Here is a 21,889-nt window from a genome sequence, read left to right as displayed (position 1 = left end):
CAAAAGTGCATTTCCCTGATAAAGACACCTTAACTGTGTAACATATTTCTTCATTGCGATGCATGTGGGCACTGCAGCTTATTTTGAGTCTATCCCACATACACATACTAGTGCTTAAATATTCACTACAACATCATACTGTATGTACTCCCATTTGAGAGACATTGCTAACAACTACATTAAGGACATTTTTACAACTTTTTTTACAATTGAATTATATTTTTGTGAGACACTTTTATAGATTTACATAATCATAATGACTCATAGGCTAAGGATACATACTATCTATAGGATGGAAAGGTCGTAAAGAATTGAGAGACGACACCTTTTATGATTTGGTCTTTTGATGGGATCAGTTGACAGTATCCATAATATAAAATATCTCCAGGTGTGTCCCAACCATGGGGAATTGACACCTGAGGACTTCTGGGGATGCTGTATGTGAGTCTTCAGATTGATTAATGCTTTACTCAAGGTGAAATATCATTCAATTACCATGTACATGTAGCTGAACACTGTTGGACTGAAGCGAGACATGTTGTCATGAATCATGCACGGAGAGCCTGTGGAAGTAAATGATTATTTGTTACCTTACACAATCTGTGGTCAAATTCCTGTACGTTTAGCAAGCCTGTAACAAATATTAGGAAAGCTACTGAGTGTGGTAGTGTTATGTCCAAGGTTCTAGTTTATAGCATCCTTACTAGTATTTTAACAATACAAATTATTTAAATAAGTATGTGTAGATGCAATTAATCATCGCTGACTCTTTTTCTCAAACATTATACAGGTACAATACAAGTTAACAAAAATAGAGTTGCCCAATGATCGGGTTCTGGGCCATATTTTCCAATAAAATAGCATCTTTTGAAATGCCAGTGGAACTTTGATATTTTTTTCCTAGACAGATAGCATTAACCTCCTTTATATGGCTACTCAGTGACACTTTACATTCTGTGAAAATTGCATTTATGCGTATGAATGCAATGTAATTGAACTGACATTTCCCTTACTCACCTTCACTGTCACCAGAGCAATGAGTCACCTTAATGATGAATACTATATGTAAATGTGATTTCATCGGATCTGTTTGTGGGAGATGTGTGTGTGTGTGTGTGTGTTTTACCAGACGTATTGATATTTGCTGCTCCTGGTACCCGGCTGAGTTGAACTAGGGGTCAGTCCACCGGTCCAATTTGTCGGTAAACGCAGACTTATTCCCCTCAGTGATTCCAGTCGATAATGTTTGACCTCGTGTGAAATACAGGAACACAGAGGCAGAAGTGGTACTCACAGACTTCTGAGCTGCAGTCGCCAAGCACAGTCCCACATCAAAGGGAAAGAGCATGTGTCACCATCATCAGTTCTGGTATTTATGCAACCATGAAAGTTGCATATCGATAGTGTCACTGTGGCGGCGAGGATAAGCCTGCAGAGGAAAGGCTAAAGTGGATTTCAGAGTTGGGGGAGCGGCTGTTGTATATGGAGGAGCTGATAAGAGTTAAGAGCTTTTTTTAGGATCCGACACATTTCACTGTGAGGTGTTGTGTTGTGTGCTTTTTATTCATACAACCCCAAAATGAAGCTGTTTATTGTCATTGTACAGAGTGCACACCATTCAGTACCACTCAACCTGGACGTCCGTCACACTTAACTTTCAAATGCACCCATTGTTTTGATTTGGCAGCTTTCTGTGGTGGTGACTTGTATATCCTTAATCTGTTTTGATTTTCTGAAGCAGTTCAGCTGAGCTTAGACACACCTAATGTAAAAGGGAATTGACCAAGATCGGAAGTTAGTTACATAACTTTACAAAATTAGGTACTGAGGTACTTCTGAATAACATTTACACCAAAGCTATAGTTCCTACATAGTAACTTTAGAAGAAAATAGATCCATCTCAACTATTCATCAATACAATGTTTATCATATGTTAATGCCTTTGTAATACTAATCCAAAATGTCCCATTATAGTAATATGACTCTGATAATCTCTCTGCATGAGAACAATTGCTTTATACTCCTGAGCAAATTCTTTCCAAAATAAGTACATCTTCCACCACTATCTAAGTACCGACCCTAAATGTCTTCATAGTCTATGTTTGTATGTGTGTGTGGAACGGTATAATGAAGGCTAACCCATCCATGATATAAATTCAGTAAGCTAAATCCTTCTTGTTTTATTCCCTACTGTCAGCAGGGATTCCACAGAAATGTCAGCCAAAGAGAATCAATGTGACAGACGTCATATTCACTCTTCACTCCTGCGTTAAACACGTCCTACAGATGAACTGCATCTGATATTAGTAACTTAGCTTTTAGACTTTTCAGTGCAGCACATCTCCAGGACAGCAGACAGAGGCTATTTAAGAATTAATCAGCAGCATAACAATTAGTTTTTCTAGTTTCAGTGCAAAAATAATTAATTCTCATTCCTGACGGCAATCTCCCACAGCTACATGCATCAAGAGGGTCATTTAAGAAGCATTGGACCATCATTTATAGTTTAGTTTTCTTATTGTCCATGAAGCTACAGCATACACAAGTGTGCGCTTTTGTGTATGAGGCAGACTGCTGTATAAAATGCCCTTCTGTGAAACAGTGGTGCTCACCTCAGGACTCATAGCTTTTATCTGAACCTCCCGCAGGCAGGCAGCAACAAGGCGGGGAGTCGAGACTGGAGTGCATTCGCTGCCTCAGGTTCTGTCTTAGCGTAATAAAGGAATATTTCATGTATCACACAGCCTATGGGCGTACACTATCTAAAGCAGACTTTGAGCTAGCAATAATTAACGTAAACATATGGCGTGTGCCTCCTTGGATTGAGCCTTCCCTCCACGCAGCCTCTAGTGTTATGCATCGCCTCAGTTAGAAATAATCCACTGCAAATGCTAATCACTTGGCAATTGATTTGGTCCTTTTTTGGTCCAACAAACTCTGTAAACCACTGAATTGATCTGAGAGAAATCAATTAACAGCTCAGGGTAGGTAAATATGAACAAAAATATGGATCGCTCGGATACAATATGACCATCTGAGCAAATGCTGTCTGCCGCTTGTGTGCTTGTGCAGAGATGCTCAGCGTGAGTCAATTCCAGTCAGGTTGGACTAGCCCCAGGTGAACTGTGATAACCAGCCAGTCTGCAGTGATAACATTATCTTATATCCATCAAGAAGGAAATGCACTTAACCCCTCAACATTCAGCCCTGCTGTGTTATCAGCACCATAATGGAAATTGATAAAAGAGAGCTGTCTTATCATAATCCTACATACGTAACAGTGTGGAATTGCTATTTTAAGATGCTACAGGTGAAGAGGGCGGGGGGGGGGGGGTAGAGAGGGCAGGAGGAGGGGGAAGCCTCCTTGAGATGTTATCGGCCTGTATTGATGGAGCCGCTCATGGAAATGCAAGTAGCGTCGGTTTATCGTAAGACATTTCTCATAGCCACGGCCAGACTGTAGCTGTCATCACGGGGGCGCAGTAGCTAAGCAACTGCTGACTCAGCAACATCTTTGGGCCTGCAGCAGGACTTGAACAGAAATAAGACCCTGATAAGCATTAAAATGAGAGAGAGACAGGGGGCTTTGGGAGTTATTAGAGACACAAATATAAGCGGGAGATTATTATAGAGACAGTGAACGGAAGAGAGAGGGAGAAAAAAGAAAAGTAGAGCTTCATGCTGACTCCATTTGTTTGTGTCCCTGTGCATTTTATTAAGCCTCTAACATTAAACAGATTTAGCGGGAGCATCCAAAGTCATGCAGTAATTATGCTTTTTTTTTTAAATGCTGTGATTAAAAAGGTTCGCTCAAAGTATCAATCCAATGTACTGCTTTTTTCTGTTTGTTTATTCCCAGAACGTGCTGATGTGGATTTACCCTCTAAATTTAGAAAAGAGAAAAAATAAACTACAAGGGAAAATTCATGAAACATTTGAAAAATGGAGATTTATCCATCAGGCGTGCATATAAAGTACATCATTTGCAAGCTCAGTGGTTTCCTGCATCAAGCATGTCCTTGAATTGATAGGTGCAATAAACATACGTGTAGGTCACTCTGAATTTTAGATGCCAGACTCATAACTTCACTATTCAATATATATACTTTCTGTTTAAGCTAGAGGAGGAGAGAGACAGTGTTTAACTGAGGAGTGGATCAATAATGAAAAAGAACAGTATCTGTGTGGAGAGCGCTGCGGACGGCTCACACTGTGCTGAGGTGGCTCTCTTATGTGTCCAGATACCCCGCAGAGACGTTGATTAAGTCAAGCCGAAGGCCGGAGCCTGCCTGCAATCGAGAGCCCCGAGCGCACTCAGTAAGCTATCAGGTGACCCGTCTCTCTCACTCATTCACTCTCCCGTTAGATACTGATGCTGAGAGGAGCTATTAAAGGGTCCAGCCCCAAAAAGCATTCTGCTGGGTGTTGATAACCGGCAGGTACCTGGAGGAGGAGGAGAGAAGGCGGGAAGGAGGGAGGGGTGAGCTGAGGTTATGGCAGCACTGGGAGGCGGAGGAGGGTAAATGATCTCTGAAGGCCATCTTATTAATGGAGGCTTTTCATTACTAGCACTAATGCAAACGATTGGTGGAGCTAATGAGCTTGAAGGTCCGTGTGAATGAAGGCTCCATGGAGCTGCAGTGTGTGATGATCGCAGCGGGAGGCGAAGGTGATGAGTTCTGAACATCATATCTGGCCATGATGAACATTTAGCGTGTAAAGAGGAATAGAGAGAGAACGGGATGAATGAGCTGATGGGTCGGCAACTCAATTGAGCAGCGACTCAATATGGCAGGCTGCTACAGGCAAGAGCGTACAAGCCGAGCGTCAGAGGAGAGCATTTCACTTTCAGTGGATTGAAGTGAGGTAAAGCGAGGGGAATGTCTTGATCGCCTTCTTTAAATGTGCTTCACATTCTCAGTGTTTAAGCATTTAAAACAAGACGGAGCACAGCGTGTTCTTTGAAGGTGAGGCATCCCCCTCATCAAATGTCATGAGCGTTGCATGATATCCCATTTAAAGTCTTTACCAAACAGCAGCGCAGTTCCCCTGGAAACCCCCCCCCCCCCCCTGCTTTTAGTTTGTACTGTACTGTCAAAGACACCCTTGGTGGCGGCTGTGAACCTGCATGTAGAGGGATTTATCCCGAGTTACAGCATGGTGTGTACAGGATCAGTTCTGGCTCAGGAGTGTCTCATGCGGGCTCTCGCAGGGGAGCGGCGGGAGGGAGGACCGAAGGCCACCGATGGATGGTCAAGGACACTGAACCCCTCCCCCACCCCCCTGCTCAGAAGAGCCCATCTCTGAAGCCGTGTCCTCGGGGGAATTGGGATGCTGCCTGGCTCGCTGCCGTTTGAGCTCCACTCATGACAGCCTGCTCCGAGGATACCAACTCAAGGGAGGAATTATCCGCTAAACTACAAAAGGACGAATCAAGAGACTTAATCCAACATAAAAACAGGGGCAGATTCTGTCTTATTCTCCTTGCTTTTTCACATGTGCTGTCTTGGGGAATATGTATGAAACTGTACCCAAGATAAAAACAAGACTGAGGCTTTCTGAATGGAGCTCCAACCCAGTATGTGTGACGGTTAAAGGGCCGACCAGAAGAAAGGGAAAGCAGCTCATGCTATCACGTAATGAATGATGGTGTTCCAGAGAGCTACAGTGCAGTGCATCACACTCGAGATGATACTCAAAACAAACCCCGCATTCAGTGTCACTGTTGCATATTTCAGTATGATTCATTATCTGTGTCAACAGTGACTGAGGTTCAGGGCCTTAGCAGTTGTTGTGCATATGATATGTGGGTGACAAAACTGCTGTCGATGGAGATTTTAGTGAGAAGGGGGAGGGAAGAGGAGCGAGGGAGAGAGTGGCTCATGCTCCCGGCACACTATTTAAAGCTGATGGCTTCAGTCCAGAACGAGAGGAGAAAACTAGGGATTGTTATTTTTATATGAATCTGGCTTGAGCTAGAGAGACTTACGTTTTTCATTTCAGTTTGGTTGCAAAACAGTAATCGAAGTTCATCGCTTTCATCTCCACTTATCTCCCCCACTCCTCTCCCTTTGCAGTGCCGCTTGTCTTCCCAGCATTTGCGCATCTCGACACTGTTGGTTTCTTTATGATATATTGTCTGGTATCCGGCTACTTCATTGTAGCTCGCTGCTGATGTACATGGCAATTAAATTCAAACCCAAAAGAGGAAGAGCTCATTCAGAGAGACCCCCCCCCCCCTCCTCTTCCTCTCTCTCCTGTCCGCTGCTGCTGCAGTCTTGCTCTCGCACCCCTTTCAATCACTGTCTCTTTTCCCTGCTCTCTCTTCCTTTGATTCCTCTGTGTTCTCCCCCGTATCTGTCTTCCTAATGCGCTCGCTTCCTGTCTGTCTCTGTCGCCTCTCTATTCCCTTCATGTTAATAAGCAGAGTAATGTTGTTGCAGGCAGTTCCTGGTTGGGGAGTTAATTAAAATGTAAAGTTACAACCCACACAGTGAAAACAATGGAGGTCTCTGCTTTTTTCTCAGTGACAATGGGAGATATTAAACACCCTTAAAATCAAACGCTGTAAGGAGGCAGGAAGCCAGTAACACAGACTATCGCCCAACCTCACTTCCCCTCCTGATGTACGGAGGGGTTTATGTTGCGCTCTCTAGACCAGTCAAAATTAGTCGTAGCATTGCACCAGTAATTACCTGCCGAGCCCCCTGAACTGCTGCATGAAGAGAAGTTGTGTACAAGTTATTAATGTGATTACTGCAGCATTTACTGAGCCAGAAACTACTCTGACACTGATCATATGAGAAACTGTAGGAAGGGAATAGTGGCATCTGCCTATTCCCCACCCACAACACACACACACACACACACACACACACACACACACACACACACACGCGCACACACGCGCGCGCGACCCAAATGATTCTGCTAGCTAGTACAATGCAGCGCACTCAGGCTCGGGCAACAGTGGGCCGGCTGAGCAGGACAGGAGCAGTTGCTATGGTTACCGTTTCTCGGCTCGCTCTCACAGCCAAGGAAAACTGTGTCATTATCCTGTACTTTGGATAGGAGAAGAGAGAGAGAGGAGGGAAACAAAGGGAGGGAAAGAGAGGGGTAGAAAGGGGAGACAAAGATAGAAAGGCAGAGACAAGGAGAGGCCGTGCATCCAACACACACATCATCAACATTTGCAAACATTTGTGCCGCTCTATTCTCGACTCTTCCCTTTTCCTCCCTCTGTCTGTCCGTCAGCTGAGCTGTAGGTTTCGCTCTAATTGGTAAACAACTTCAGTGCCAGCGAGTAATGCTTGAAAATATCAGGTAAAAGCAGTGCTGTGTCAGGTGATAATGGGATGTGTGTGTGTGTGTGTGTGTGTGTGTGTGTGTCCCTGTGGAAATTGACTCCAACAAGCTTTTATGTTGGTAAAAAAAGGATCAATCACTGCATCATTGTATTTATTTTGACACACCAACAGCCGTATGCCACTCTAATGACATCCAGCTCTGGTTCTTATTGAATTAATACTTTAGCCACAATAAAAGAAGCACAGTGGCAGAACAACCCTTATCCGCTACTTACCTGAGAAATGCACTAAGATATGGACGTTATACTGTATGTCCATGACAGCTTCTGTGAGTGTACAGTAGGAGTACATTGGATATTTTTGTTATTGGCTGTGCTCGGTTTGTTTGTGCAACGTGAGGTCCACTTCAGAGGAGTTACATTGTGAACTAATTACATGGCTGTGTAAATAGAGGCACCCTGCTGATATGGGCTGTGCACCACATGATTTCCCCTGGCAGAGCAGAGCCTGTTTGCAAAGCCTCAGTGTGTGCGTGTGCGTGTGTGCGTGTGTGTGTGTGTGTGTGTGTGTGTGTGTGTGTGTGTGTGTGTGTGTGTGTGTGTGTGTGTGTGTGTGTGTGTGTGTGTGTGTGTGTGTGTGTGTGTGTGTGTGTGTGTGTGTGTGTGTGTGTGTGTGTGTGTGTGTGTGTGTGTGTGTGTGTGTGTGTGTGTGTGTGTGTGTGTGTGTGTGTGTGTGTGTGTGTGTGTGTGTGTGTGTGTGTGTGTGTGGAGGGACAGCATGATTTGTAACCTGTGAGCTGTGCTTTATTGAGCTACAGACTAAAAGGGTGTGTCTGTTGTTGAGGAGGCAAAGCAGCCCCTCCAAATGAAAGGCTGCCCTCCTTCCCGGTCCTCCTGACGCAGCTCTCCGGAGAGGCCTTGTCATATTACTGTGGCTGTCTGCTGGTCACAGAAACACAAGCAGCACAACACAAAGCCTTTGATAGGAATGTGAAAAAAAAGACCTTGTGCTGGCCTCATTTATTCTCCTCTCTCCACTGATGGCTTTTTTTTCAGTTACACTAATGTGAAAGAGGAGAAGTGTTTTGACACCCAACTAGAAAAATATGAAATGGAAGACAAGTGTTTTGGAATATATTAGTATCGGTAGTTAGTTGGGTGTTTTCATTCAGTGCTGCCTAATACTTTAACGCTTCCACAGAGAGAGGGATAGTGCTTTCTGCTCCATTTCATTTGTGTTGCTGTTAAATTATGAATTTTAGATTAAAGGACCTGCAACCCACACAGGTGTTTTCAATTATTCAGGCTCATTAGACCTCGAGTCAGGTTAAATCTATGGACCAATAGGAATAATTACAGGGTCAGTTGGCCGGCCATTACAGTACATGTGCAGCATAGTGGAGGAACTGTCTATCAAGCCTAGATTTGACACATCCTCATAAGATAAAACACCTGTATTATTGGACTACTGGTGTGTATGTGCTTAAAGATTTTACTTTTGAACTGGTCTAGACCCTAAAATGGTGTCTAGTTTAGCCCCTTGTCACAATTCCCTTTCAACGCTGCATCTATTTAATAATTGCCCAAAAAACATATTTTTAAAAGATATCTTCGAGCTGTTAGCTGTCGCACCAGGGAGTGATTTGGCCTCTGAACCTCTCACCAGGTGTCATTTCAAACTGGTCAAAAATGTTAAACTATTATTACACAATTGGCTAAGAGTACGTGTGGCTGATTTTAGATTAGGAAAAAGTGTGGCAACCAGTTTTTCCACACATATTTTAATACATATTTAAACAAGAAACAAATCTTACTTCACCATTAAAACATTTCTCCTTAAGAATAATGAAAAAAAGGAACTTTTACATCAGTAAATATCCAGACTTTCATTATACAGTAGCAGCAGTCTTATAAAAGTATAAATGACACCTTTAAACGGAGAAACCAACTCTAAACAGCTTAAGTGGCGCAGTAATTGCAGGTTTAACCGTCCCATTTGGAAGCACCATGCGAGGCCCGCAGGTTTTCAGGTGTTGAAAGTGCAATCACAACTAATCAGAGCTTCTCTTGTTTTCGCCCACAGCGCCCAACACTGCGCCCTATGGGAGCACAGGAAGTGCAAACGTCCCGCTGGCCTGCTGGTGCCTGGTGCTGGCGCTCGCCTCCTTCATCAGCGTGTACTAGCGGGCGCCAGTCCGGACACAATGACTGTCGAGAGCATTTATGAGTCCTTTTTGACATTTCTGAAGGCTGGAATCCAATCTGGTACAGTTTGTTGAAAAGCCGTGATTGGGGGAAATAATCAGCGTTAATTGTGTGGGAATATTTACCTTTTTTTTTTTTTATGCTTTTTGGTGAAATTTCTGTCATGTAAATATGATGTTTTTTTTATTATTATAATTATTATTATTTCCTCTCTTCTTTCACCTCACCTTGTGAATCAGTGCTCCCCGCCCCCCCCCCACCCACCCCCACCTCCAATCATCTCAAAAAGGCCCCCAAACTTCCCAAAATGAGTTACTTTGATGCTCTGGGAGGCGATGGCGCAAAAACATTTTCATCCGTTTTTGTACATGGCTAGAAAAGAAGCAATTGTGCCAAGTCTCTCAGTACACAGAATTACCATACCAATGTTGTATTGAATGTATTATGGGTTGTTGAACAAAGGAAAGACATTTAGATTCCTAACAATACGAAATCAGATTACGGAGTGTGCTTAAAAAATACAAAAAAACTGAAAAAAGAAATTCAAAAGAACAAAAAGACAGGGCTTTTTTAGGCCCTGTATTGTCATGATTACTCTCTAGATGGATGAACAGTGTTGAAGGTGTGCTTTGTTGTATTCTGAAATGGGTCCTTCAGTTATATGCCTGCCTCACAGATTTGATCAGGCAACCGTCAAAGTAGGAAAGTATACTGTATCGTATCTTTATATTTGAATATAGTGTAGGCTTTTGTTTTAAAGTGGGACCAGCTTTTCTCATTTCGACCAAGAACATTAACACAGTTCATGAATGTGTACAGTAAGAAGGGAGGAACATCGCGGCCCTATGTTTACATTTTTCTTGAAAATATCAATACGGCAGTATGAACACGTTTTCTTTCAGAGAGTCCACACACATGAAAGTCACAACAAACTGTTGCAGTTGAGAAGAAAAAGCAGAGCCCAAGATCAACTGTTGAACGCTTCTCTCTTAAAGACTGGGCTCTTTGAAACAGGCCACCTCCAGTGGGCGTCTGAGCGCAGCGTTCGGCTATGAATTATTATTATAACCTATTGATCATCGTCTGGCTGAAAACCCACAGCTGCACACTGAAAGTCGCTGGAGGATTTTGCCTTCAACTTTTGGCAAGATATCTAAATAATGGACTCCGGGAACGCAGCATTCTGCATTCCTGTCTTTTATTCCTCTGTTTTTCTTTACAGATAAATCAATACTTTAATGTATTCCAGTCTCTTACAGATAATATATGTAGAGCATTGCCCCAGTTAACAAAAGAAGGACATTCAGAGAGCCGGAAGTCATACTACTTGAGATTTCTGGTTTATACACCAATATATGTTATCTAAAGACGTTCAATAATAAAACTTGCTTTGCCTCCAGTCCTTTTAATGTTAACGACGAGCAACAAAACACTAAATAAATTGTGCAAACATGCCCTAAGGTGCAATGAGCTCCTTTTAGATGAGAGTCCATTTGATTTAAGCAGCCGATCAGCGCCACTGGGCCGGTGAATGTCCAGCATAAAAAATAAATAAACCATGAGGTTGTTTAATGACGAAAATGTGGCTTTTTTTCCACTGAAATCAAACATATCAAAGCTAGAAACAGTTTTATTTTTGACTCATGGAATAATCATCCTCCAGTATCTTCACTTCATGGTGTAAACAGATACTGTACTGTAATGCCTTAATAGAACCATCCACATTAAATGAACCTCCTTTAGAAGGACACTTCCAGAAACTCAATAAGATAAAGCTCATTAGTTTGAAACATAACTACTTATTGAATGTTCATGAACCAGAAGCTGATCTTATCTTTATGAACAGGCATTATATTTAGTCAATACTACATTTCTCATGGCTCTTGCAGGTATTTTCAAAACAAGCCAGTTGCATATTATAAAAATCAGTATTCGTCGTACAGGTTGAAATGTTTGGATTTGGGCTGTGTTATATTCTGCCCCACGATCGAGGGACTAGACAAGTACTACTTCACGCAGTATTTTCACATGAACTTGTAACTGCAAACCTATAGAGAAATAGCCATCGCAGTTAAAAGACTTAAAGCACAAACACTGTTATTACCTTTACGTTTCGTGGTGATTTGTTTAAGAGTCTGCTAAACATTTGATTTTATTGTTTGTTAATGAAATTGTTATCAGCTTGTTTTACAAATTATAAAAATACTGCACCATATGATCTTGTTTAAATGTTAAGGTATGAAAATGGGTCAGAAGTATATTTATTCTCTTCCTTTATGAAAACGATGTATAAAAAAGTACATTTGAAACTTGTAAAACTGGATATGTGACATTTATTTGAAACGAGGCACAGTATGGCATAGTTTCTAATGTTGTCGGGTTCATTTAGATGCCATAGCTGTTGTAGATTTTATGTCAGACAAGTACATTAAAAAGAAAACGTTTGCAATCAAATTACCTACTTTTTGCCACAGAGAGGGTGTGAACCAATATAACAGTATTATAGAACAGAATCAATGTGTGTATATTTGGAGAAAATAGGATACCTTTTGATCTTTAGAGCCAGTGTGTAGTCATAGTTTTCACACACTCGCGTGTTTACCGATGTGCAGAGAGTATGGTTGTGCTGCATGTCAAAGTTAACCTGTGTTTTTGAGGTGGCCATTTTACAAATATTCATACTTTTTATGAATGGAAATCGTTTTTTCCGAAACCGTTGGTTCTTAAACCTGGTCGAAAAATACAAACCTCTTACAGACCAGCCGGCTATGTTTGTTTGTGATTTATTTAAATCAACCTTTGATGATTAACTGAAAAACACTGCTGTTCAGAGTCGTGATGATTATTGTGGCACATTGGTGACAGTCTGGAGTGTTGCTCGTCTAAGCAAACCATGCTAGTATTCATACATATGAAATGTACTGGATGTTAATTATTTTTTCAATAATGGTATTAACAATCCCTTTTATTGATTCACTATAATTTGCAATAAAAGTCTTCATGTTACATTATAAACCCACATCTCGGGTTGTCATTATCACTGGGACAGGGTTTGAGCCAGAGAGCACCATTAAGAGAAAGTCCTCCTTAAAATGTCAACTATCTCCTCACTATGTTCTCCTCACACACAGATATCTCCTCTTAAATCAGGGGCAGGGTCACCGCTGTTATATTAGGCATCTCATTTTTAGACTTTATAAGCTGTTTCAACACTTTTCAACGGGTTAGGTCAATCACAACATGGCTTTTACTAGAGAGGAAAACATGACTGTGTGATAATTAGCAAGAATGGTCCTTTTGGTGTTAAAACCAGCTACGTAATGAATATGTGGGTCAAAGGATCATCTTTGAGGGGTGGACTACATGTCAATATCCAGACTGGTATGTTGTAGATAGATAGGAGTGGAGCACTGACCGACAGCTAAAGCTAGCCGATATTATTTTAATAATACTCACAATCCCTCAGTTCTATTATTCACACATTAGTATTTGGATCACCTAAATCAAGATCTCTGAACATGTAGGATTGACTAGCTGCTTCTTCCAACTATTTAGATGGCACATGAAGTATCTGCAGCTTTTTTGTCAAAGACTTTTGTCACTTGTACCAGAAATGTACCACTACTAGTCCCACCCAGATATAATTCCTTTTTTAAATAATGATAAGAATAATTGAAACTAACTTTAGGTGCTACAGTTATGCAGCTGCATATTATCGCCCGATATCAGTAACAGTACATTGGTCTGGTTTTGGAGACACAGATGAATTGTGAAGGTCTTTTAAGTTGACTTCAAGCTAAATACAGATTTGCCGAGGGAACAGTTAAACCCTAATGAAACCAACACTGCTGGGACTGTGCAGTGTTAGCGAGGCATGAGGGAATATATCAGTATGTTTGTACAGCGTAGCCTGAATTACTGAGTCATCTTAATTTTGCCGTATCATGCATTTGATCCCCTCCCCTCTGCCCTCGAACGCTGCTTAAATCCTCCTGAGCCCAGATGGCCGGAAGCCACAGCACATAGGATTAAACACCGTTAGCAAAGCGCCAACATTGACTGGAGTGTGCCGCTCAGTGTGTGTGATCTGGAGATGTTTATGAATGTAATTCACTGCGCATTCATCGTGCATCAGCGGCCGATTATGCCTCTTTTTTTCCACAACAGCACAAGGCTTCTCGGTATCCTCTGATCTGAATGCACTCTTAATAATCCACGGTTGTGTGGCCTACCTCATAAAAAAAGTCCTGTGCCCCCCCCCCCCCCCACACTCTTGCAGAGATCACTGCCTCACCTCCGTCCCCAGCTGACACCAGGGGGGGGGGGGGATCCCTTCATTTTTTATTTAAGATAAGAGGATTTTAAATATTCATGCCAGTGCGTATTATTACGTCCCCCACATTTTAATTGTCCATTTCAAAATCTCCTCTCACCCGGTCGCTTCAAAATCATATTGTTCTGTTTGCATTTTAACAACGTTGGATTTATGATACAACAGCTGAGTCTTAAAGGGGGACAACTATTGTACTGAATGTGCCTTTAAAATATTTTATCAGTCATAACAAACCCTAATAGAAAGCTCTAATGCTCCACACTCTTTAAACTGGTTGCTCATATGACATTGGCTGTTACATGTAACATAAACTGAGCATTCAATGTATCAACATAGAAGCAAACTGCAGCACTAATTAAGTTTAACAGTTATTCTAACACATGTAACCCCAAAGTAGCATAGAAAGCAAATGAAACACAGTTAAATGTCATGATAATTAAAATAATTAGGACTGATGCATACTTTAAGTTCAGTCATGTGTATTTAACAGAAACAGATCCGCTCAGATTATCTTTCTCCTGCTTATTATCAGGTCATTACAGTTTGTTTTCCCTTCTTTATTACGGGAAGGGCATGCTTATTAATCTTTTGTGTAACTGACATACTGTACCTGACATGATCGAAAAATATTCCTGCTGCTGTAAAAAATATCAAAGCTTGAGTTTAGACAAACATCAAGAATGATTGTGCAGGTGATGTGCCACCAGTCCCTGTGAGAAACACAATGACAAAATCACTTTATTGTTTTATCTGCTGCTGCAACAGGGGCGCATTTACTGTGCGATTAAATATAAGGTGGCATTTACAGTCTTCAAATACAGACATGAATAAATACAGACAACGAGTCATTTTATATTACAACTAATGCAAAAGATCAGAGTGTGTTTAAGTCCATAATGCTCGATGTGACCACTCAATGCTGGGTGTTTGCAGTTTCATTTAGCAAATAAATATAAGTAAAACTTCATTGTTGTGCAGTAAAACTAAGGCATAGCTAATGGGGATGACTAGCATAGTGTTTGGCTCTTCACAAAGGCGTCAGTGGCTAGTATGAGCGCTGAGGAGGTGTTGAAAAGGGATTCCTCCTGACCCGCGGTTAATGAAACCCTTCCTGTGCCTTTGTCAGTTTAAACTGGGAGATTGTGTCACACGACACCCTGGAGCTGCCACCGTGCTCCTGCAGTCGCCACCGCTCGTCCCTGAGCAGCAGACTGAGATGTCACAATCAAAAACAACTCTGTTTCTTGAGTGCTCGTATTCAGTTTGGAAGATATGATTGTTGCACAGCAGGAAATGCTTTCCTCCCTGACAAGCGCAGGCAGAAAGAGTGAAAATGATTTAAATTATTCCTCCATTACCTATCTCTGGGCAAGTTGGATTTATTCTGAAAGAAAACCTTTTTCAATTGGTACAAAAAGAGAGTAATTTCTGACTGGTGTGACTTCCTTTGAAATCCCCCTGATCGTGTGGCAGCTGCCAATGGGGAGTTGCATCAAGTATTTGTCAACCTGTCCCTCATTATTTCCACTGAAGTGGAAAATAAGTTGCCAGCCAATGAAGCAGAGCCTGAGATACTGCCTGGGTTTTAAAGCAAGCTATCTCAGGCAGGTCTCTCCCTCCATGACGCCGAGGACTGAATCACACACAGCCAAGTGTTTTCACGTAAAGCTCCGGGGTACTTGTCAGTGTTGGTGAAGGATTGAATGGGTTTGCCATAGAGAGAATGTCATTATTTGACTGACAGTAAATGTAATCTTGTTTCATTTGTTTTCATGCCCCGAAAAGCCGATTACACATGCTTTTATATACACTGAATGACACAGCAAATCAGGTCTTTGTAGCACCAGTTCATGTGTCTCCTGTGCGGTGTTTGTTTAAATGGAGTGACCTCTGGCAGGGTTCAAGGTGCAGCAATTCTTCTGGTTTCTTTCTGTAAATTGGATACAATATATGCCATTTTTTTTTCTTTTTTTACAAAAACTGGGAATGAATATCACACGGTTGACCAGAACAATCTTTCTACATGGACTTTTTATTTTTTTTATTTGCTTGTTTAATTTCAATGTTCAAATCACCATGCTGATAAACCATTTGAAGAGAAGTCTGGAAATGTTTACTTAAATGTGTCTGAAGGTCCTTTAGCCACCAGGGATATAGTTGTACATTTATAGGCTCTAGATCACTGGAATGATATATATGGCTTTAAGTGGAATTGATATATCTATATATAATATATATAAATATATATTGATATTTGTCCAGAAATAAAAATAAATCATGTACTTTAATTACTTTGAAGCTTACATTGTGTATAGCACGTATGCAAGTCCATTTTCATCATGTTTGATGTAATTTTGTAGCAGTGGTTTGATACTAATAAATGGCAGTTGATGATGGATTGTGATTGTGTTTGTGTTGAACTGAAGCGACCTTCACATCCACAATGCTTTCATATGTGTTCAAGAGAAAAGGGTTGGACTGAACATACTCACTGTGGAGCCGCCGTGGAATAGAATAATTTATTCATAACAAAATGTTACAGACTAAAAATATCCAAGTCATCCATTAAATGAACAGATACTCGGAGATGAGAGGTTCCTGTGTAGAAACAACCTTTGGTTCACTCTTTGTAATGGGATTTTGTCATTTCTTAAATGCTTTTATGATTGTTTATTATTTGTATCCTTTATATATATATACCCAAGTCCCTGACATTTAAAAAAAATGACTTTGTTAAACAGTAAACAAATATTATTGCACTACGGCTTTCATGTGCAGCTGAAAAAAATAAGAGCATGTGGAGAGTATCCTTAGTATAAATGATTGTTTAGTCAAATGCTTTAAACAAATAATGTTTACATAGTGGTGTAATGTCATACTCAACTATTGTTCTTATAGGTACTTGTACTTTACTTGAGTAAGATTTGATATGCTGGACTTTTACTTATAACTGAGTATTTTTATACTGGACTATTTATTTTAAGTAAAAGTACTTCTTCTTCTTCAACCCCTGTGTTTCCATTACCTGGCACGTGGAATATGACGTCATACCACCATGATGTCACTGATTTTATCCATGAAAACAAACGTTCCTTTCCCTCAACTCAAGTTAATGTCACAGTGATAACCAAGTTTTCCCAAACAATCCTGAACTAGGATGGAGCATTCAGGTGTCAACGATGTGCCAATCAAGCCAGAAAACTTGCTGCTATGTGTCCTTTTTTTAATGAAGTTGAATTGTTGGAAAGTCAGCCTCAATATTCCTAGTTTATTGGCCATCCTGGAGCCGCCGCTCCACGCTGACAGTCCCTCTCAAAGCCACAGAGCAGCAAAGTGATGACAAATGGTTCAATCCAGCGGCTGAATTATTGACTGGAACAGAAATGTGAGGACTGAATTCCTCCGGGACAAGCTGAAGCTGCTCTACACTGTAATTGCCCCCCCCCCCCCCCCGCCCACATTTCTTTCTCGGCAGCTCTGAATTGAGTGTTACAGAGCGCTGATGAAGTCCGCCACACATTTTAAGTGGTCCAATAATTAAAGCCCACTGAGATTGTCAAGATAACGCAGCGCACAACAATAGGCTTCAGGAGTTCAAGACACCAAGACAACAGATCTGGGCTCAGTGCTTAATCGCAGAGTTCCTGCAATCGGCAAAGCCTGAAACGTTTTTTATTTTTTAATAAACCCCCCCTCTCACCTGAGAAAACGGTCGAGGCGAGTCCAGACTTTGGGGCTCTGGAGGGAATATGCTAATGTAAGGAGATGGAGTTTATGATCCAGAACTACTCTGCTCTGAGATGGGACAATAAGTGCCGGCAGCTGAAGTCGGGAAGAAAGAATTTGCGAGTATTTGTGAAATAAAAATGAGAATAATGAGACCTGTGTCTCAGGCGGATCCGGCTCTAACATGGCAATTAGGACCACTGTGACAAGCTGGACGGCCATTTGGACGCTACGCCTTCAGGAACAAAACTTTGTTTGAACGCTTTTATTTAAAATATCTATGATGACTTAATTCAAATAAGTACTTTAAAGAGCCTGTCGCCAAGAGATTATGGGTGTATAATACTAATTCGCAACAGCAAATACGTTCGATAGAAATGTAATGCGGCCCGGATAGGTTTTTATCACATAATGAGGAAAAATTGCTAATTAACTAAATGTTAATAACCTCAATTCAAACTCTCCTCCTGTGTGGTTCCTCTATCACTGAACTCACCTCGGTCTGCAGAACCACCAACCACTCTCTGTCAAAAATACGATATTTTATCACCGCAGTGACAAGTGCCGTCCACATTCATCAAAGGCCCCGCACCATTGAGCTGGAGAGGCTGAGAGCACCGTGTCTATTGTTATTATTCAAAATGATCAAAGTAGTGGGACGATCTTCATGCTGAGATCAAAACCAGATTAAACACTGATGTGCTGCTGATACTATGAGATGAACCAGGTGCTGTTCCTTCTGGAAACAATGAAGATATTTTAGGATGTTATTTGGGGGGAAATTAATTAGTGCTCTGATTTCAAAACCAACCAACAACAATCCAACAGGAAGCCCAGACAAACAAGTACTGTCTGTATCTATATCTATGTCTGTATCTGTATATATATATATATATATATATATATATATATATATATATATATATATATATATATATATATATATATATATATATATATATATATATAATATGCATGGAACAAAATTAAGGCGGGCCTTTTTGTCCATAAATAGACTCCAATCATCACATAGTTTGTCAAGGAAAGACATCTGTCCCAGTAAACAATCCCAGATTAATATACTGTGTTTGACCAGCAAATCCACATGGTGTGTGTGTGTGTGTGTGTGTGTGTGTGTGTGTGTGTGTGTGTGTGTGTGTGTGTGTGTGTGTGTGTGTGTGTGTGTGTGTGTGTGTGTGTGTGTGTGTGTGTGTGTGTGAGTGTGAGTGTGTGTGTGTGAGAGTGTGTGTGTGAGAGTGTGTGAGAGAGTGTGAGAGAGAGAGAGAGAGAGAGAGAGAGTGTGCTTGTGTGTGTTGATAGAGGTGTTTCTATGGAGCCGCTGCCGCTATCTTCCGAAGAGGATACACCTCAGTTCACTGGATGAGTTTCTTTAACATGCATGTCTTGAATCCCAACCCTGCTCCTTGTGTCCTCCTAGACTCCTGTTTAAAGACGTCCTATACCTTTCAAAACATCTTGAACAAAATGAAATGGCTGCATTATTTGTATGTCCATTATCTGTCCAGCACAGCCAATCTGACGCCATGCACTCACAAACCCTACAATAAAGACCCAATCAGTACACATATTTGCAGTTTCTTCAAGATGATGTAAAATTCAAATGCCAGGAGTCAGGGTGCCTTGCATAACCATAAAAGTAAGCGTGGCGGGGTTGTGCTTGCAGTCGCCTTCCTGAGATGAAAAACAAATGAACACACTTTGAGTCTGAGCTGATTCCCTCCCGTTCTGCCTCTCCATCTGTCACTCCCAGCAACTTATTCTGAGCGAGAGCGCCTTCCTGCATGACCTCCATCACAGCGTGCAAGATGAACGAGGTGGGTCTGCTCTCTGTCCTCTGTCTTCTCTGTGCCAAGGCAGCGGGGGTACCGAAGCATCGAGAACACCTGCAAACTGAGAGTAATGAGGCGGGGGGGCGCGCTGCATCCCATCCTCCCCACACTAATCAATCCAGCTAGCCATTAAGGAACCAGGGAGAACTGCAGCTAGTTAGAGAAAGTTGTAGCTTCATTTCTTCATGGTCCTTTGTGTTCCTTCTGAAAGTGGTCATCTGGATAGGATGGTAATTAGTTGTATCCTTTTGTATCGCACATCCCACTGACCACATCTGTGGCTTATAGATTTCATGTTGATGGAAATGGAGTTTATGCCATCATTTCTGCTTAAAACCGCACATTTAAACTTCCAATTTCTTCAAAACTGAAATCCTCCTGATGCTCGTGTTTCAGAACCTGAATGATTTCCTTATACAGCTGTCCAGCATTTATCAAGAGTCTAAGGCAAGTCAATGTATGACTTTAGGCTAAATACATACATCTAACGTAACTGAACCATTGACATGTACAGTATTTATATGAAAATCCAATGCATTTAATGTTCATGTTTAAAGCAGATGCAGGGCTTACACGCTTCCTGAGAGATTATTTTTTTCCCGAATACCCTCAAGCAGTGGTTGTCATCTTAGTACATGAATGCAGTATGCAAAAAGACGTTTTATTTTAGCTTGAAATGTCAATTTTCTCTGTATTCAACCCCTTCAATCTGCTTCTTTGCTTTTTCATTCTCCTCCTGCCAGCCTCCGAGACAGAAGCCAGAGATGCAGTGGAAAAGGCACGCTGTCACACGGTGCATATCCCAAAACAAATAATCATGCCACCGTGTCATTACCCAACCTCCACTCTCTCGGAGCAATCACATTCAAAGAGCATTTTTCAGGAGCGCCCTCCTCAGCACAACTAGTAAGCATGGCTAATGGAAATTTAATCAGCAGCAAGAGAGGACAGCGGGCATAATGCAACAGATGATAAATAGGAGAAAGATGCAAATGGTATTTATTTTGGACAGGCTGTGCTGACAAGCCTGATAGTGCCTCCTCATGCAGCTTCTCCCTGAAGCTGCCTTTTGATGGCCCAGAGTGGTGTGCATCGTATTTCACAGCCTATCATTCACAGAATAAATTGTGTTATTCATAGAAATGTTTTCACCTTATTTCCTGAATGTCTCTTGCCTGTGGTGCTCGAGTAACAAAGCAGCAGGCCTGAATTAATACAGAGAAATTTCAATTCCTGCAGTCATTACAAAACGACACTACTTCAAAATTCCAATCTTGTCAACATTTAACCACAAAATTCTTCCTTTTGTGTTCTCCTCTAGTAGTAACAGGTTTGTACTTTGAGTCAAAAGTAGAACTAAATGCTCTTTAAATCGTGTCTCCAAAGAAATTGATTTATCCATTTTTATTTCTTTGAAAAAGTCCAAAGAGTGGCATTTCTTACGATGACTCATACATACTGAGTGACTCATGCGTATGCTGCCTACACATAACGCAGGTCTGTTATTTTCATCTCAACATGATCCTACTTTGGACTTCACCAAGTACAAAAATGTTTCTCTATGTGCTCTTTGAAACCTGATGTACTTATATGATTCTGTTTTCTTCAAGGTTGTATCTTCCTTGTCGAATGTACTTATTGTAAGTCGCTTTGGATAAAAGCGTCAGCTAAATGGAATGTAATGTAATGTAAATGAAATGTTTCATGAGCCTCCTGAGAATCGTCCCAAATATCTTCCACTGGTGCATCTACACAGCATCCTCTGTTGGCGATATGGAGGCTACACTAAGGTAAAGTGGCACCAATTCAGATTTGTGTGTGATGTAGTTGTAGGTAGGTAGGTAAGAATGGAGAAACCAGCTCGAGTGCGCTAGAATTTGAAAGTATGCCGCCGAAAAAAATCTGCCCCTTCCTTCAGACTTCCTTACAGAGTGCCTCCTCCAACACACACAAATGCGCACATGACCAATGAGGGCACGAGATAAGTTTGTGCACAGATGGAAGGCTGACAGGCAGGTAGGCCGTCCAGTCATTTTAGCCGGGCCGGCTAGAATAACTGGTCGTTCTTTTTACAGTACTACAGCTTCCACAGATGACATTTTTGTATGTATTTATTGTCAAAGCACTTCATGTATTCATTGCTATTGGGATGTTAAGAGCATTCCATGGAATATAACAAAAAGTGTTTCTGAAGTAAATTACCTACCCCACCTTTGAGTTTTTATGTTTTGCATGATGTTTTGGGATTGTCTGTATAATATACATATCTCAGGAGAGTCTTATTAGAATGTCTTCAAATGTGTCACAAACATCTGTGCATGGATGACCTGATTAGATTTAGGTGAAAGGGGTCACTGTGAAATCAGAAAACAAGATTCTGGCTATCTCAAGAATGTGTGTGACGTCTTTGTTGTCGGTATTTGGGCTGCAGGGCAGTTCATGATCGTGACCAGGTCAGACTGGAATCTG

At 41.3% G+C, this 21,889-nt stretch overlaps 1 protein-coding gene across 2 annotated transcripts in view; it reads left to right on the top strand.

Moving 5' to 3' along the window:
- The window catches only part of negr1 (neuronal growth regulator 1), a 152,498-nt gene extending 136,256 nt beyond the window's left edge, over positions 1-16,242 (top strand). For both annotated transcript variants that reach the window (XM_079642169.1, XM_079642170.1), the window contains one exon: positions 9,390-16,242. In XM_079642169.1, coding sequence (XP_079498295.1) covers positions 9,390-9,490 — 101 coding nt within the window. In that variant the 3' untranslated portion in view covers positions 9,491-16,242. The remainder of the gene's footprint in view (positions 1-9,389) is intronic.
- Positions 16,243-21,889: the final 5,647 nt, after the last annotated feature.

Source organism: Notothenia rossii (assembly GCF_949606895.1).
Source record: "Notothenia rossii genome assembly, chromosome: 1".
Lineage (NCBI taxonomy): Eukaryota > Metazoa > Chordata > Actinopteri > Perciformes > Nototheniidae > Notothenia > Notothenia rossii.
Note: the sequence above shows the minus strand (reverse complement) of the source record. Positions and strands in the feature narration are given on the sequence as shown.